Source organism: Nannospalax galili, unplaced genomic scaffold (assembly GCF_000622305.1).
Source record: "Nannospalax galili isolate Female #2095 unplaced genomic scaffold, S.galili_v1.0 scaffold1226, whole genome shotgun sequence".
Taxonomy (NCBI): domain Eukaryota; kingdom Metazoa; phylum Chordata; class Mammalia; order Rodentia; family Spalacidae; genus Nannospalax; species Nannospalax galili.
Genome location: NW_008354014.1, coordinates 26080 through 46219, shown reverse-complemented (window position 1 = coordinate 46219; position 20140 = coordinate 26080). Strand labels below are relative to the sequence as shown.

At 36.7% G+C, this 20140-nt stretch overlaps 1 protein-coding gene across 1 annotated transcript; it reads left to right on the top strand.

Annotated features, from left to right (window-relative positions):
- The first annotated feature begins 14064 nt into the window (after positions 1–14064).
- Positions 14065–14997, top strand: LOC103748460 (olfactory receptor 8I2-like). The gene has a single exon (XM_008851098.1). The coding sequence runs from the start codon at positions 14065–14067 to the stop codon at positions 14995–14997; it is 933 nt and encodes a 310-aa protein (XP_008849320.1).
- The last annotated feature ends 5143 nt before the right edge of the window (positions 14998–20140 follow it).

Here is a 20140-nt window from a genome sequence, read left to right as displayed (position 1 = left end):
ATCCACACCCAGCTAAAATAAAATATTTAAAAAGTTTTCTCTCTTTTAGAACTTTCCAACTTAAATTTAAAGTAGGCTTTGTGATAATCCTAATTCAATACCATGAAGACACTTATTTTAATGTACCATATAATGTTAAATTGGTAGGTTATCAATTTTACATAAGTAACTTATAAGAGAAATAAAATCTCACCCCAACAAGCACTCTTGTCTCCTGTGTGCTTGTGTGTGTGTGTGTGTGTGTGTGTGTGTGTGTGTGCATTCACACGTGTATGGATGTTTGAATGTGTAGAAGTACACATATGAAATCAAAAGATTGTTGTCTGATATTCCTTAGTTACTCTCCACTTTACTTACTGAGGCAGGGTCCCTTGGTAACCCTGAGCTGGTCAGTTCAGCTAGTCTTGCCTTCCAGCTTCCTCCAGGGATCCCTTCCTCTCTACCTGTCAAGCACTGGTTCCAACATGCCCATCTCGTTTTCACATGGGTCTAAGGATCCAAACACTGGTTTTCACATTTGCATGGCAAGTGCTTCATCTTCTGAGCTGTCTCTTCCTCATGAAGTGTGCATCTTAACACCCTCATTTAACAACATCACTCTTGACCTTTTCAGTTTTTATAATCAGAAGTGCTTGAAATGTAATGTGGTCCAGTCAACAAATTACTCACCTTTTTAGTTTACACTGTTTTTTCTCCATTCTAATCATAGTATCTCAGATGAATTGTCCAAGTAGAATTTTTAATCATAATTATTGGGAACCATTCAATGGATTATAATTCACCTTTCTATCTATGTTCATTAATTCTGTATAGATGCCTTGATTATTTCAAAGTATATTAAATAGTATTAAGGCCTTGCTTATATTATTCTGATCTAATTGTGTAAACTTATTCTTTTAATTGTATTGAGAATGTATTATTACACAAAAATTTCAAACATTAACACTTATTTAATTGATATTAATTATGTTATGAGCATAAATGCTGTTTTCTGTGATTAGTAGCTCATCGCCAGCCTGCACCTGAATACTTAAGCTATTGAATTTTTCTTTGTATCATTAAAAGTAGTACCACATTTTATGCATTCAAAATTATGCCATACAAGGCTTCTGCCTTATTTATTTCCCTGAGCATGTTTCTTCCACTTGCTTTCTCCTCACTCTTTCTGGACATTCCCAGACCTTGTAATGCTGTCACATCCAAAGCACATCTGTTCCTAAACTTCAGTCATTCCATTTACCTCCTTACCTTAGTCCTCTTGGCTTTTCCCATGTCAGATTAAGTACATAATCTTTGTACTCTGTCCTCTGTTAGATATCTTCTCCTTGTTCAAAAGAGGGAAAAAAGACACTCAATTTAAATATGCATAGCATCATTAAAATACAAGCATTTATTTTCCACTCACTGTATTAGGGGTGAGGTGCCTTGGTAATGTTCCTACAATCATATTCTTTGAGCTTGTATTCTATTTCACCACCTTTAAGGTATGTTTTAGCCAATGAAAAGGTTACTTTTTTCATTGCTCCAGAAACTGCTGAGGGAACAAGTTAGTCAGTTGAAAGGAAATAACTTTAGCACTCTCTAATATAGCCTAGATTCAGATTCAGATTTGTACTCATACATTATACATGGAGTTCATGCATAAATTCTTTCCAGGTCAGGTATGTTGGAGGCAGAAGCAGGTTGATCAAGTGTTAAGAGCACTGGTTATTCTTGCAAAGGACCTGGGTTCTGATCCCAGCATCCACATTAGGACTAACAACCAGCAGTAACTCCAGTTCCAGAGGATCCACTGTTCTCTTCTTGCCTTCACAGGCATTGCACACATAGATTCACTTACGTACTTGCACATAGTACACTTATAGATGTAAAATTAAAATAATGTTTTTTCAATGGGAGAATAAGAAGAGTAAAAAATTAAAATAATTAAGGAAAAAGCACTAAACAGAAGGATGAAGCATAGGTTGGGGAATTCGTCCCATGGTGGAAGAACTTGCCTAGCTTTCCCTAAGCTCAAAGTTTGATCATGTACACAAAAATAGAAAGAAGGAGAGAGAAAAGGGGAGGGAGGGAGGGAGGGAGAGAGAGAGAGCATTTAAACAAATCACTAAAAATCATAGAATTACTAATATTATGAAATGTAGTAACAACAGTGATGACATGCTTCTCAGTTATAATAAATAGCCCTGAACTGACCTAATCATGATGAGTGACACTACCCTGTGAGTCATTGTTCACGGATCCCCCAGAGGCAATATAGGCTATTGTGAGTCTTCTTTGCTGCCTGCCAGAACTAGACAGTCAGACTCTCTTGTTGAAGATAACTCGGATATCTTTGAATTCAAGACTCAGAGGAACTGAGCTAAAACTGAACTGGAACTGCTCTCCCCATCCAAAAGTGTGCATGGAACCAGAAGGTGCTTTGTGAACTTTATGGGGAAAAGAGTCATCAAAGACCATTCCCAGCTGTAGACCATGAATGATACAATGAGGATTTGCTTGGCAGTATATGCCTGCTCATGCAACTCTCGGATGACTGTTCCAGGGGTAACCAAAAACCCCTCATTGGATCTGAGGCTGGAATACATTTTTGGTACTGTAAACATGATGAATATTTTATTACTAGGGAGGTCATGGGCCCTATACAGAAATCTTTCTCTGATGTTTTTCTAATTGGACTTACAGTAAAATTGCCTTCTAAATGTTTTTGTTTATGTCCATAGACTGGTGCAGCTCTCAGCCTCAGTCAGAGAAGCATTTTTGGTACTGTAAACATGATGAATATTTTATTACTAGGGAGGTCATGGGCCCTATACAGAAATCTTTCTCTGATGTTTTTCTAATTGGACTTACAGTAAAATTGCCTTCTAAATTCTTTTGTTTATATTCATAGACTGGTGCAGCTCTCAGCCTCAGTCAGAGAAACCTCTTTTAGTCAAGGATTATATTCACAGTAGTGACTCATAACTCTTCACAGTAGTGAGAATAAAGGACTGTGGACTGCTCAGCCATAAATGTGACATTGAAAAATCCCACTGGGAGGCCCAGAAAAGATCTTGGAGGTATTGTTGTTAGGACTGTAAGAGATGGAGGATGGTGAAGAGTACTATAAAATGTTGGATATGAAAAAGACATTGCAGGCTTGACCACACCATGGCAGCTATAACATGACAACCTGCACAAGACCTACATATACCAAGAGAGAGTAAGGACAGGAGCAGGGATCCAGTCATGGAATGAGGACTAGGTTGGAAGAAGAGCATGGCTAGCAGTAGTGGAGGAGGGACAAAAGGGAATGGTGGGGCATATGATCATATGTGGCTGCCAGGGGGGAGTTACAGGACTTCCATGGATTATCACATAACTGAATAAACACCAGGGGCCTTTTGCAGTTTCATTTCTTTGCTCTTATTTCTTCATCCAAGCACACAAGCCAAAAGCACAGGCCACTCTGCTTTTATTCTCATACTCATTAGAGCTATGGTTGAACCATCACAGAAGTGTGAATAAGGATAAAATGGCTAGACTATAACAATTTAGTAAAATGTAATGACCATAATAACAATATCACCATAATATGACTTGAGAGATCAGTGTCTCCTCTGAAACTAGGGGAGTAATGGCATTTCAGAGATAACTCCCCAGTAAGCATTCCTCCATAAACTTTCTCATGAGACAACGCTCTCCAGGCATACATGTTCAAGGTTCAGCTAAATTTTCCAAGCATACTTTTTAAAGCCATAGGAACTCTATTTCACATTCCCTTCAATCCCAGTACATTGTATACAAATAGGAAAATGATGAAAATTTAAAACAAAGCAGTATATTTACTGACTTGTTTAGTGTAGCAAAGTGATACAGAGCTCTATGAAAAAGCAATGCATTTTATTGATATAAATTTTACTGTTCATTTGGCTTCATCTTCCAGACCTTTATGGCTCTCAACTTCATTCCTGTCAATGTATCTCTATCTCCAAAGACTTACCAGGGAATAGTTTTCAAGGAATAATTCCAAACTTCTCCGTGGATTTCCTCTACTTTCTTTTCTTCTCCATTCTTTATCTTCTTTTCCTTCCCTTACATTCTCTTCTTTCCTTTCTAAAACATTCCCACATTTATAGAGAGACCTCATTTTATCCTACCCAAGAGACCCTCAGACCATAACCACATCAAATGTCCTCTTAGGATAAAATCTTTCCTGTTATGCTTAAATTATAAAAGCCTCTTTTATAATAAAACATTTTGAAAAAGGGATTTCTGTGTTCTTACTAATTTTGTTAATTATAGGGGGAAAGAACCCATTGGAAAGAAACAATACAGTAATTGAAACTTATACAAATCAAAGTACAGAGAACAACTCTTACATAGAATTAGGTGTTATAATCATTAGAAGCTTTAAAAATGTGAGTTTAAAATTTGCAAGAAGATGTAAGTGTGCTCTATGCAACCATTAACTTGCTTTCTTTAAGGGACACAAATTTCCATAGATTATGGTATCTATGATGAGTATTGGTACTAAATTCATGTGAATAGCCAAAGATGAATCTATGGGAGAGAATGGTTGTATTTTCATTAGGTGCCACTGATAGTGAGACATGTTGAATTCCAGATAGTTTCCTCTTTTTCCTACACATAGAGTACAATAGCTATTTGTTCCTAAGCTAAGCAGGACACCTAGTAATGCCTGCATGGAAATGCATTTGTTCTACTGGGCATTTGAGCAAGCTGAACTCCTGACCAAACACCCACAATATAGCTTCCATTTTCTGTGTTCATCACGGTTCTAGAACACTGTGTACAAAACCAACTATCACTACAGTTCTTACACCTCCTTTCTATAATTGTATCATTTTCCTGATAAAATGTTTCCTTATTCCTATGACATGAGCCAGAGTGAGTAGAAGTTCATCTCTTACCATCTCCAAATACTTTCTGAGTTTGGTCTTATTGACGCTCTCTCCCAGGTACGCTTCAAAGGGTTTCTTTTTACTAGTCATCATCTCTTCTCCTGGTGTCTGGGCCTAACTATTGAAATATCCACCTCCTTTTTCCTTTGTTTGCCCATTTTCCCTTTCAAAATATCTCAAATTTTATCTCAGAGCAAAGTTCTGTTTTGCCTACTCAAGACCACAGTTGCCTCTCTTATTAATCAGAATTCCTGCAATTGCTTGCATTTAGTTTTAGAATTGACATCCATTGCTCCTGTCACTGTTCTATAACCATATACCATGGTTTCACATCTACAAAATAACTTGGTTTAATCAATTTACCTCCATGTAAATTTCTGTCTCTTTGCCCTTCCGTATTCCTGTATTTTGTTAAAATATTTTCTCTCAACCAGAGTAATCACTCTTAAAGACCAAGAGCATTAATTTCCATCCCTCTATGATTTTCTTTTAATGCCACTGAATGAAGTTGGATGTCTTCCTTTATTCTATTCCTGCCAATTCTGCCATACAAAGTGGATCACAATTTTTTATTTTCATCTTTGTCTCCATTTCTGAAATTTAATTCCTGAGAGAAAATGATTGCATCTTGTTTAACTACATTGCCACAATGTTTATAGAAACAACACTAACAAACAGCAACCAATCAATGTTTATTTTATTATTTTTGACAATTTATTATTCCATTTTATTTTTTAGAAAAGATAAGAAGAAATCACAGCTCCAATCATTCTATATAAAGTTGTCTCTATTAAAAAGTTGACCTTGGATGATGACAAATAGTTTCAAATTTTCTTTTAGTATGTTGTCTCATTCTTTAAAAATAGTTTTATTGTTTTGTGCAGTTCATATATCTTAATCAAATTTAGACACCTTCTCCCATCTGCACCCTCCATAGTCATCCCCCACCAGATTTCATGCATTCTGTCACATATGTTATATGCTATCCCGTCAAACATTTGTACCCAGACATCCCTCAGTACAAGTTCATTCACTGGAGTCTAGTCAGTTTATTTAGAGTCACACCCTTAAAGAAGGTATATTCTCCATCACCCTTAAGCAATTTTTTGCCAAAAGTTTTGTGACTAGTGTTGAGGCTGGCTGCCCATTTCTTCCATTCTATGCTGTATTCTTGTCTGATTGAATTGGCATGTGTCCTGTGCATGCTGTCACTACTATTGCAAGTTCATATAAGCAATTTCTCAGTGGTCTGAAAGCCTCTGTTTCCCTGTGTTCATGTACCAACCTTGACTCTTAGAATCATTCTGCCCACTCCTCCAAAATGGTACCTAAGCCATGGGTGGATGAGTTTTAATGTAGGAGTCCTATCCAGGGACACAAACTCTGTACTCTCTTATTCTCTGAAACTTAACCAGTTGTGGCCTTCAGTGTGCATTGCACTCTGTGGTATGAGGAGGTGTCACTGGTGAGTTGAGAGATGTGTTAGTATTCTCTCTACTCACAGTTTTGCTGTGGTCCAAGAATCTTAGGTGTAGGGGTTGCATGGGTTCAGCATGTGTCAGACATATATTCTCTTTGTGACCGGCTGTGGAACTCTGTAATAGCTTTCATCTATCTCAAAAAGAAGAATCTTGTCTGTAAACACAAGGACCCATGTGTAGTATACAGTAAGAAATTTCATTAGTATAGATATATGACAGAGATAGGTTTCACTCTAGGATCTATCTCTCCAGCCATCTGTATTTGGCTTTGTTTACAGTGCCACCCATGTTTTCTATCCCATTAAGAAGGCTTTAAGTACAATTACATAGCTCTTGATTACTCTCTACATAAAAGTGTCACTACTGCACCAATAGAGATAGTTTGCTATGCGAGTCATTGTGGTTTATTAAGCTTTAGAGCTTGGTTGAGTCATTGATTTTCTCCCTTAGCAGCTTGCATAATATCCTCTAAAACTGAAAACTAGTCTTCAGGGAGGAGGCTTCCAGGTCATTTCTAGCTTCATTTCTCCAACTTCTGTCCAAAGTGTGTTCTGTCTTCAGTAATAGAGTCTTACCTTCAAGTTCTGGGAGGTCATCAAAGGCTCTGAAAATAGCCTGTGTTATTTTGGGCATCTCTTGGGAATAACTGATGAAAAATTCAAAGGAAATTTTCTTGTCTGCAACTGTGTCCCTTGTTACATAGCCTTCAGATATACCTGTGCACTCATGTTCAGATACTGTAGCTGTATTTTTCAGGGAGGGCTGAGTTAAAATATTTCCTTCTGGCTTTTTATGTTGCCTTGACTTTATTATCTGTCATTCCCTCCTCCCCTGCTTCAGGGCCCCCGTTTCCCCCTTTTTAATACCTGTTTCATATTATTCCCCTTGGTTTCCTTTTTCTGCTTTACTTTTTGAAGACTCTAGTCAAATATTTATTTTACAGAATGTTATTTTACAGGTCATGCACTGGCACATTTGAAAATAAAAGGGGCTGAAAGAATAAAATCAAGGTATTCATTTTTCTATGTATTACAATTACAAGGTAGCTCCATTATGACAGTTTTCAATATTTAGAAGCAGGCATACAAATATCAAATAACCATATAAGGAAGTGTTCTGGAATAATAAGAAAATAAATATTTTAAAAGTTGAATTTTTGATTCTCTTGTCAATAAAATGTGGATCTTTAAGATATGAAGGTAGTCACGGTTACAATGAAATAGAACATTGCTCATAAAAATATAAATTCTCTTGATGGCTGGAGTGGTGTCTCAAAGGTTAAGAGCACTTGCTCTTGCAGATGACCTGGCTCAGGTTAAAGCACCCACATGACAGCTGACAACTAAGCGTCTATGGAAGTCCTGTCCAAATGGGTCCAAAATCCTCTTCTGACCACTAAGGGCACCTGGCAGGTAGGGCACATATATACAAGCAGAATAAACATTCACACAGGTAAAATAAAACTCAATACATCTTTAGAAACCTGAATTTTTCTGATTACTGAGAGTCACTCATATCAATGTCTAGATAAAGTTATAGTTTTGCTCTTAAACAATCACTCTGATTACTCATCTGAAGAAAATAAATCATTGCTGCTTTGTATTGGTAATTTTTAAATTAATACAATTGAGAAAACCCAGAAGTGGGGAAAACAGATCATTAAATATTGCTGTAAAAATCCTATTATAAACCATTTTATTAAAGACTTAAACAGGTAATTGTTTATTCTTAGCATCATGATGTATTCTTTATCTCTAGTTATATAAGTATATAACATATTTATGTATTTATCATGATGTATTCCTTATCTCTAGTTATATAAGTATATAATATATTTATGTATTTTTACATCTATTATTTGATTTAGCATCCATAAGCACATGATGTAGGTATTAGTACTGTCATTTTGCAGACATAGACACTAAGTAGCAGAGAGGTTAAGAAACGTTCACCTGGATATAAAGCTATATGGAACACCCTCCCAGAATCATAGGTTCCAAGTGCTCAAATTATGAAAAATAGCCTAGTCTTCATTTAAAATGTCAAAATCATGAAATAAATGGATTTTAATTTCTCAAAATGTTGGAGTGTACAGCAGCATAGTGGTAGTTACAATAGCATAGTGTCGATTAACCCTGATTTTGAAATGCTGCTATCTGACATCTGATAGCAAAGGTCCAGGCAGAAGCAATAGCTGTAGTATCTCCATTGGACATTTACGCCAGACAGTTTAAGAATGGCTCATGAAATGGAATTAGAACATGAATCTCAAAAGATCAAATGTAGTAACTGACAATTTCCTTTATGAGACGAGTGGAAATTTGTGCATAAGAATTCTGCTAAGCACAATAGGTCACAGAAAACATCCTTTGTTTTGGGACTGGTTTAGAAATAAATAAGAATAAAACAGATCCCGATGATGAATTCAAGTCTGAGGAAAAAGTCTCCTAATCTGCTGGAAGGCATATAAAACAGTTGTCTTTGTTTAGCTGGCTTTTACTTCTACCCTATTTCTACTTTCTGGCACTCTTTTTCTCCCTTACAATATGTGGATCATTCCAACAGCTGCGGTGTAACAAATGCATGATATTTAAATGCTAACTATAAATTCTAATTTCATTTTTAAACATTTTAACTTTATTTAATTGTAAGTGCACTAGTGTTCTGTGTGCATGAAATATATGCACCACATTATTGTTTGGTGCTCAGTGAGGCTAGAAGTGGGTGATGAAATGAATGAATAATGAAAATGTGGTACATTTACACAATAGAGTTCTACTCCACAGTAAGGAAAGAAAAATATCATGAAATAAATGGAACTAAAAACTGTTATGCTAAGTGAAGTAACAGATTCGGAAAAACAAGCAATGTATGTTCTCCTTCATTTGTGGATCTTAGCAGCAGTCACATATATATATATATATATCCTGATATAACAGCAGGAGCCTGGATAATGGAAAGGAAACAGAGTTAAGGAGAGGAAGGGAGCCTGAAAGAGGGGTTTAGTAGGGCACAGATTTTATCAAGGGGGAAACGGGGAGGATAGGGCCATTCGACTTGGAAGGGGGATGGGAAGAATAAATGAAGAACTTTTGGTGTAAATGGGCAGGTAGAAGTTCAAAAAGGGGTATGAGACCGGTTTTATAAAGGGGAAAATGGGGGCACTTAAACTGGGGAGAGAGGAGGGAGGTTAAACAGAGAGAGAGAGAAGAGAGTTAAATAAAGCTTAGGTGGCATAAAATGCCAGAGAGAAGTGTATTAATTCTAATCCCCATTGGTGCAGTAGTTTCACATTTATCTAGAAGGTAATCAATAGTTATGTAATTGTACTGAAGGCCCTCTCAATGGGAAAGAACACATGGGGAGCACTGTAAATACAGACAAATACACGTGGCTGGAGATGTCATAGATATTAGAGAAAACCCTATTTCTGTCATATGCCTATACTAATGAAATTTCTTACCGTATGCTAAATATACAGCCTTATATTTACAGACAAATTTATCACACACCACTAATAAAAAGAAGCTTCCTTTTGCAACAGATGGAGGCTATTACAGAATTCCATAACTGGTCATACTCAGATAATATATGTCTGAGAGATGCCCTGCCCTAAGTGACACATATACAGTGAGTGCAACCTCTACACTTAAGACTCATGTAAAATAGCAGAACAAGGAGTAGAGAGAATACTAATGCATCCCTCAGCTCTCACTAGTGAAACTTCCTGATACCAGAGTGTGCAATGCACACAGAAAACCACAACTGGATAAGTTTTAGAAAATAAGAGACTACTGAGTACACATCCCTCGACAGGACTCCTAAATTAAAACTTACCCACTCATGGCTCAGGCAGCATCATGGAAGAGGGGGCAGAGAGATTTTAAGTGCCAAGGTTGGTGCATGAACATAAGGAAACCATTTTAGGCCACTGGAAATGTGTTCATATGAAGGTTCAGCAATGCTGATAGCATGCACAAGACCCATCATGACACAATAAAACACACACCCAAGATGGAGCAGGGGAAATCAGCAGCAGGCCCTAACCCTAGCCATAGAACTTAACAAAATGATTACTGCAGGGTGAGGGAGAGTAGATCTTCTTTAAGGGAGTGACTCTAGATACACTGACTAGACTACAATGAATAAACTTACACCAAGGGACATCTGGATAGAAATGTTTGGCTGGAGATGACTTAACATATATGACAGAGTGCCTGAAATGTGGTGTGGGAATGGGGGGGCACTATGGGGTACAGAGAGTTGGAATGGGATCTAAATTTGATTAAGATATATGCAAGCAAAATTTTCAATAAATCATTTGAAATGAAAAAAAAAGTAGTAGAAATATCAGACTGAATCATGGCATTTAGAAGAAAGGTACTCATGAAAATATAAGTGTCAGAGTTCACAGGTCCCCAGAGCTACCTGGATTACCACGGTTGGTATTTAAGGAATAAAGTCAGTTTTACTTGAATTTTCAGAAAGAAAACATATTTGAAGGGGGAGAAGAACTTAGAATATACATCAAGTTGGCATGCTTTATTAATGTTTTCTGTAACTATAAAAGCATATATTGCAGCTTCATACCAAGAAAAATGCTATGGTTTCTGTACTTGGATTTGTACATGAGTCTTGGTTCATGTACTAGTTGTTTAGTAGCACTGCTCATGAACCATGCAGAATTGCATTATAGTCTAGCTTCCTTTTGTTATAAACATCTTAAAGTCATAATTATTCTGCCGTTCATTTTTGTATATGCAGTAAAAATTCTATCTTTTAAAAAAATGCACACAGAACGGAAAAGGGGAGCAAAGGGAAGCAGGCTGAAATGGGGAATCCAGAACCCAGAAACTCAACAACTGCCTGCAGAAAACAGAGAGCCAGGAAAAGAGGACAGCCCGGACTCTGACGGAGAGAAAGACACCAAGTTCGGCTGATCGCACATCACATCCCTCGTTCTCCTTTCTGCCCTTCTGGTACAATCTAGAGGAATATTTTATCAGCTATTTTGTAAATGTGAGGTTTTTGATAGTTATAGAAGCATGTTTGAAAGGGGAAAAAAAATCCTACCTTATCCTGTTTTTGAAGTGTAAATTATTTCTTAAGAGCTCAAATCATTTGCTGTGTTTTTAAATTTTGGGTAGAAACAGAAAACAGTGAAATACTGAATCATGGGAGGCAGTGCCTGTCCTGGGAGTCAGTGTAACATTCCAGAGAGGGGGCTTAGTTTTATCCTATGATACAGAACACACTTAAATGGCAATTTGGAGTCTCAGTCATGCATCTAAAATGCCTTGAATATTTTAGATGTTTCTAGTCTAGTGTTTTTAGTAGAAATGTTTCTTAGAAAAACAAAGTAACATCAACAACAAACCACTCCTTAGTCATCCGCTGGTCAGAACTGTCTGTCTTCTGTAACATCTCTGTTCCCAGATGTCTGTTCTAACAATTTTGATAATGTGCTGTGAAAGGTGAAAGATGAAAACTTGAGTGTGTAGCACATGTGACCCAAAATTTCAGTGGAAGCAAAGACTCTCAGTGGTGGATGATATTGTTACATGAGATCCTCCTAAGGAAATTTTACCATCAATTCTGAAGCTGAAACGTCACTGAAATAACTTCTAAAAAGAAACACAATACACAACTCTTTAGATTTTAATATGTTGTTGAAGAATTGTGTAGAAATTGAAATGGCTGTGTACTGATCCTCAACCAATAAAATATCAGTATGAAAGAGAAAAATAAAATAGAATAAAAAAACTTTAAAATACTTAGAATTTCATGAATATGAATGGCAACAGCATAGTGTAACTTAATCATTGTTTCTAAATGTCACTATCTGACCATTGATAGCCAAGGCCCATGAGAAATTAAGTTTCCACTGGAGATAATTTTCATACAATTTGGAAATAGACCCTGGAGTACAATTAAAATACAAACCTCAAAAGATTAAGCATGATAATTGACAGGCTCCTTTATGAGGCGAGTTTAAGAGCTTAAGAAGAGAAGTCTGTAGAAGTCTTGATAGTATAGTACATTGCAGAAAAAAGGCTTTGTTGTGAATTGCTTTAGAAATATATTAGCAATAAACATCCTGTCTCTGAGTGCACCTTTAAGGTAAAAATAAGACTTTCAATTGGTAGGTAGGCATATAAATAACTGACTTTGTTAACCTAACTTTTATTTCTACCTTATTAGTGGAAGGTAACTACACACAACACAAAGAACCATTATCAAAAACATTAACACATTTATCAATATTGTAAATATTATAAGGGCTCATGAGAAAGGAATATGGCTATGCCAAATAACAGCAGCAATAGCAGAATCAACAATGACAGACTTGAGCCATTTCGTTGATGAGCCATGAAACTCATAACTGCAGAAAAGGGAAATACGATGTATCCCAAATTAAGTGGAAGATAGTGGGAAGAGAAGTGAGCATTCTTTGCATGACGGAATCCCAGGTAAGTCTATGCAAGCACCTTAATTTCCCCATTCCTCAAGAGCCTGCATGTTTGTAAACATGAGTATAAATATCATGCCTTAATTTTTCTCATTGAGAATTTACTTTCCTTTTAAGGCTAGGAATATTCCAGTACTTAGTGACAGAAGTGGTTTTAGTGATAGATAAGTAAAAGTGCTTTCATTGTACAACTGCATATTAAATAAATGAGTGAATATTAGAAATACTTCTGGGCCTGTGACACAGTAAGACGTAATCAGATTCACACCTCTTTTTGTAATGCTTTCAATGTTGAGACAGACTTGCTTTAACTGTGAACGCCGGTTTCACTTTTTCTTACTTATTCTGTTTGTCAATTGCATTAGGAAAGCCATTTCTTCAATTCTACTGCGATTATTTTATGTTTCTTTGGTTCAAATATTTATACTCGGGCTTTTCATCATTGTCTTAGAAACTATGCTTCAGTAATGACCTGTTTACCTCCCAATGGCATGTGTGCTATGAACTGGATACAGTCAAGTTTTCTAACCACACAGAAAAACAATTGGAGATACATTATCAATTAAAGTCCATGGTAATCTTTACAGCATCCACAGAGAGAAAGGGTAAGTGACAGAATACAGAGTCTGAAGAATTTTAAAATGAATATCAAATGTGAGCTGTATTTTTCTAGTTTCTTTGTAACTGAAAACATAGCCAAAAAGTCCTGAATCCAAGACATTATTTAATGTATTCACCCTGTCCAAAATTTACTTGTTAGCTAATTAAAAAATGAATGCAACATGAAAGTATAATTAAATTCATGAACAAAATCTTTTGAAATTGGACTTTGTATTTCCTAAGAATATAATGCAGTTGATTCTAGTGAATAAGTTACTATGTAAACAACTTTGGGGCAAATCATAAATTGAGTAGAAGATGGTATAACACAATAGGAATGTATTCTTATCATTAGGACAGGATTACTTAAAGCACTACAACTTCTGCATAAGCATGAGTTTGTATATCTGTATTGCAATCTCTCACTTCCTTTTTAAAATTAAGTTCACACACTCATTCAACATTGGCTCCTGATGTACACATCTCCCAACGCTAGAGGTCAATGTAAATCTAATTCTTGTGCTTTTGCCCTGTCTTTTCATTGTTACTTTAAGTTTCTTTATTGTTTGTTTTTCAACAGGTAAAGTCAAAGTCTGAGTTACCACGAATGGCTGGGAACAATCAAACAGAAGTGACTTTCTTCACACTCACTGGATTCGCAAATCACCCAGAATTACAAGTCTGTCTGTTCTTGGTGTTTCTTTTCATCTATCTGTTCACTGTGTTGGGCAACCTTGGGCTAATCATGTTGATCACAATCAACTCTCGGCTCCACACACCTATGTACTTTTTCCTTAGCAATTTAGCTTTCATTGACATATTCTATTCCTCCACTGTAACACCCAATGCGCTAGTCAACTTCAAGTCCACACAGAAATCCATCTCCTTTGTAGGCTGCTTTGTTCAAATGTACTTTTTTGGTGGTTTGGTATGTAGTGAGTGTTTCCTTCTGGGATCCATGGCCTATGATCGCTATGTAGCAATCTGCAATCCCTTGTTGTATCCCATAGTTATGTCCCAGAAAGTTTGCATTTGGCTGGGAATAATGCCTTATGTAATAGGCTTCACAAATTCTCTGGTATCCATCTGTGTGATAAGCAGCTTGCCTTTCTGTGATTCCAACATCAGTCATTTCTTTTGTGACACCACGGCTCTGTTAGCCCTGTCCTGTGTAGATGCCTTCAGAACAGAACTAGTGATCTTTGTTCTAGCTGGGTTCACTCTCCTCAGTTCTCTCCTCATCATCACAGTCACCTACTTCGCCATTATCTCAGCCATCCTGAGGATCCAATCTGCAGAAGGCAGGTGGAAGGCCTTCTCCACCTGTGCCTCCCACCTCACTGGGGTCACTGTCTTCTATGGTTCTCTCATTTTCACCTATTTGCAGCCTGACAACACCTCATCCCTCACCCAGGCACAGGTAGCCTCTGTGTTCTACACCATTGTCATCCCCATGCTGAACCCGCTGATTTACAGCCTGAGGAACAAGGATGTGAAAAATGCTCTTCTGAAAGTCCTGCATAGAAAACTCTTTTCATGATGAACTTTGTGCATCACAATTTAAAAAGACTTGAATAACTTCGAACACTCAATTATATCAATGAGAAGGAAAACAGCAGTGTAACACAAACTGGGAACTTAACCCTTGTAGTTTGAATCATAAAATATTGTGTTATTCCTGTGGTCCACTAATTTAAAAACAATGTCATTTCAATATAAATTTTTCATAAAAGAGATGTATATAAAGAAATTAAAAGGTATCTGGCATATTTAAATGAACACATTATCACATATAAGCATTCAGACATATTCTTAATTTGGCTCCCTTATAGTATATTTTTTCTATTATTTTAGCTATTTAAAAAGTAAAAAAATAATAATTAAGTAAATTTCTCAGTTGTTTTAGCAAACTGAGAGTAGAAAAACAATCCACGTGAATTTCATTAACAACGTTATATGACAGGTGATCATATGAGTGTAAAGAACACAGGTTCAAACAAAAGATTAAGATCATTTCAATGCAAACACTAACAAGAAACACACCCTTTAGGTAGTAATGTAGTCTTTTGGAAAAATGGAAACATGTAACCACTACAGTTACATTTTTTTTTTACCATCAATGACTCACATTTGATGTCATCACATTTAGGACGATTTGAATCACAATTTCATATTTTATGAAAAAATAGAATAAATTAGGAACTATAATTCAAAATTTGAAATTTCTGTTTTGCCTTATTGTAGAAATATACACCATGATACTCTCTTGTGATACTGGGAAGAGGCAGGAAGCACAGCTTTCAGTGTGCTGAGTGTTCGGGTGGGCAAACATCGAGCACTGTACAGGGCTCTGTGTTGCCAATACTTTTGGATACAGATAGTTAGCACATTACACTAGTCATCACTTTTTCAATATACTTTCTGCTAGATGTTTTGAGGCATAATAGCTTAATTTGCCTGTTCTCATCTTACTTGAATACATTATTCTATTTTTAGTGACTTCTGGGGGTTAAGTGTATGTTAATTTATAGCACTTTAAATTCATAATTTTTAAGTATTCCATTTATTTTTATTTATGTGTATGAGTGCAATGCCTGCATGTATTTAAGTTCACCTGTGTCGTGCAATGCCCACAGAGGTCAGAAGTGGACATCAGATATCCTGGAGCTGGAGTAACGGCTGGTTTTAACTGAAATCAGGTTTTCTGTAAAAACAGCCAGTGCTTTTAACTGCAAGCCATCTCTCCAGCCCCATAATTTGTTTTTTTTTTTTTAATGTAAGATGAGGGACATCACAGGAAGGGTAATAGTGACATTACATAGAAAAATGATCTTTTTATGAAAAGAAATGTGATTTGTACCAAAGAACAGAAGTTAATTTTTTTCCCTGTAGCCCCAGATACTCTGCCACTAGCTAAATAGCCTGGAATGGCCTTGATCTCATAGAGATCTGTTTGCCTTTGCCTATCAAGTGCTGGAACTAAAGGAGTGCACAAACAGGCCCAGCTTTTTGTTTGTTTGTGTTTTGGAGGCAAGGTATCCCTGTAGCCACAGCTGCCTGGGAACTCACTATGTAGCCTAGGCAGGACTCCTTTTCATAGAGATCAGCCTGAGTCTGCCTCACCAGTTCCGTGATTAAAGGTGTGTGCCACCACACCCAGCTAGAACATAATTTCTAAGTAATGAACACTTAAGTTAAAAAATGACATTTTGGGGCTGGAGGGATGGCTCAGCAGTTAAGAGCACAGACTGCTGCTCTTGCAGAGGACTCAGGTTCAATTCCCAGCACCCACATGGCAGCTAACAACTCCAGTTCCAGGGGATCCAACACCATCTTCTGACCTCTGCGGGCACTGCACAACATGGGTGCACTTACACACATGCAGGCAATACACTCATACACATAAAATAATAATTTTAACGACATTAATGTAGGTGTCTGTGCATGCATGCAGGTATGTATGCTTTTGACTGTATAAAGAAATGAATCATTGACTCTGTTACATGATTCTGGAGTATTTTGAAGATCTGGGTAGTCACACTTTCAAATTAAACTTAAAGCTGTCATTAGAATTGCAAGACTAAACAGAGGAAATTGGTGTCTGTGTGAATTTTTTCTTGAAAGTGATTTTAACATTTATCAAAATCTTAGTGTAGCTGGGCATGGTGGCACACACCTTTAATCCCAGCACTAGGGAGGCAGAGGCAGGCGGATCTCTGTGAGTTCAAGGCCAGCCTGGTCTACATAGTGAGTTCCAGGACAGCTGGGGCTACAGAGAGACCCTGTTTCAAAAAGATCAAAAAAAAAAAATCTTAGTATCGTTATTAGAAACCAAGCAATGGAAAATAAAATATATCTCCATTATTTGTATTACTTTGGAATAGCCATTGGAAAAAAATTATGAATTGATGGCTAAAGACATGGCTCAGCAAGGAATTACTGCTCTTCAATAAGACCCGAGTTCAATTTCTAGCACCCATGTTTTATGGCTCATGGCAATGTGTAACCCCAGCTACAAGGGATCTGATGCTCTTTTCTGTCATCCACAGGCACCTGCACTCTTGTTCATATGTGTGTGTGTAAACACACACACAACACACACACACACACACACACAACACATACTGTGGTGCTTTGAATAAGAATGTTATTCACTGGCTCCAAATATTTGAACACTTGGTCCCCAGTTTTTGGTGCTGTTTAGGGAGCATCAGGGAAACTTTAGGAGTGTGGTCATTCTCGAGAAAGCACGTCACTGGGGATAGTCTTTGAGAGTACATAGCTATGCCCATTTCCTGTGTCTTTCTCTACTTCCTATGCCTGCTTGAAAATGTGATTGCTTGGCTTTTTGTTCTGGCCACCTGTATAGCCATGCGTCCCCAGCCATTATGGACTCTGAACTATATGGCAAGTAAACTCTTCCTTCAATAAGTTGTATTGGTCATGATGTCCTATCACAGCAACTGAAAAGTAACTAATACACACACACACAGAAGCACACACACAATATGTCCAAAAAAATTCTTTAACAAAGAAAAAAGCCAGTAGGTTAAAAAGATCAATTTGGCCATTGTATTTGAGTATATGCTGAAAGAACTAAAAATAAATTTGATGCATTTTTGTTATTAGTTTATTTATTCAAATGAATTTCATTGAATACAAAAGAAGACCACATAACTCATGGTCTCCTCTCTGAGCCTACAAAGAGCAATGATTATAGAAGTGTGTTATCAAGCCTAACTGAAGAGTACTTTCAAAAGGACATGTGGAGGTCTATGGTATTTCTGAAAATGTTTTAAGCTGTTCTGGTATTTGTAGCTAAATACTACTATATTAACGTGGGTTGTTGGGAGTGCCATAATCCTTTCTTTTGGCTTGTATATGTGTGTGTGATATGAATGTGTATGCATCCAGGTATGTATTCATATTTGAATGAGTGTAGGTACACATGTAGAGACTAAACAAATGAATTATAAATCCTTGTTAATTACATAATTTTGTCTGGAATAAGCTAAGATTGTGTACAAGATATTTGTCTTGTAAAATATGGAAGAATCTGGGGCTGGAGAGATGGCACAGTGGTTCAGAGCACTGGTTGCTCTTGTAGAGATTCTGAGTTCTTACCTCAGCACCCACATGATGACTGACAGCCATCAGTAACTCCAGTTCCAGGAGATCCACTGTCCTCTTCCGGTCTCCACAGCCATTGTACATGTAGATGTACTTATGTACATGAAGGCGAAATACTCAGATATAAAATAAAAATATTTTTTAATGACAGAATAGGAAAGTGGGTAAAAAATTAAAATCACCAAAGGAAAACAACACTAAGGAAAATGAAGAGGTATGGGCTGGGAACTAGTTCTGTGGGGAAGAACTTGCCCAGCTTTCCCTAAGCCCAAAGGTTGATCATGTGTACCAAAATAGAGAGGAGAGCAGGAGGAAGACAGCGATATAGAGATAGGCACAGGGAGAGTTCATTTCAATAAATCACTGGAAATTATTTAAATATTAGTATTATAAAATATAGTAAAACAGTCTCCTACAGGGCAGGAAGGAAAAAAATTTAGTGAGACATACCTCAAAGTAAGTTATTTTATCCTCACCCTTCAATATTCCACCCATTTTGTTAGAATATTCTCTCTCCACCAGAATAATCATTCTCAAAGACCAAGAATATTAACTCCCATCCCTCTACTGATTTTCTTGGTAATGTCACATAAAAGTTGGATGTCTTCATTAATTCTATCCTTTCCAATTCCACCATAAAAATCGATTGCAAAAGTTTATTTTCACATTTGTCTGCATTTCTGGACTTTTGTTCCTGAGAGGTGAACTTTGAATTCTAAACTCAGTGAAATACGGAACTTATTTTTATTTATTTATTTTTAAATCTTTTTGAGATATGATCTCCCTGTAGCCCCAGATGACCTATAACTTGCTATGTAGACAAGGCTGGCCTTGATCTCACAGAGATCCAGCTGCCTTTGCCTCCCAAGTGCTGGAATAAAAGGCGTGCACCACCAAGGCCCGTGAAATTGAAACTTTAAGATATATAGGTAATTATGGTTACAAAAAAATCATCCAAGGATGATCCTCATAAAACTATAAATTCTCTTGAAGGTTGCAATGATGGCTTATGAGTCCTTGCTCTTGAAGAAGACCTGGTTCCGTTGCAAGCAACCACATTACAGCTCAAAACAAATTATTCATGCTACCAGTTCTAATGACTCCAAAACCCTCCTCTGGACACCAGTATCATCTGGCATACAGGTAGTACATACATACATATATATTATATGCACCATATATCTATATATAGAGGCAGACAAATCATTCATGCAGATAAAATAAAAATAAATAAATTTTTAAAAATCTAAACTTTCCTGATCACTGGGAACTACTCATAATAATGTCTAGATAAAGTCATAGTCTTGGTCTAAGACTATTGCTCTGATGCTTATTTATTTTTAAATTAATAAATGTGATAACTATCCAAGATTATCAAAGTTTGATGTATAAATAATAAACCATATTAGAAGCCATTTTATTAAAGATGTGAGTAGGATCTTGTTTATTGTCAACATCATGCTGTGCCTTATAATATATTATTTAATTTAACATTCATATACTCATGAAGCAGGTGATAGTATAGTTATTTTTCACACATAGACACTGAGGAC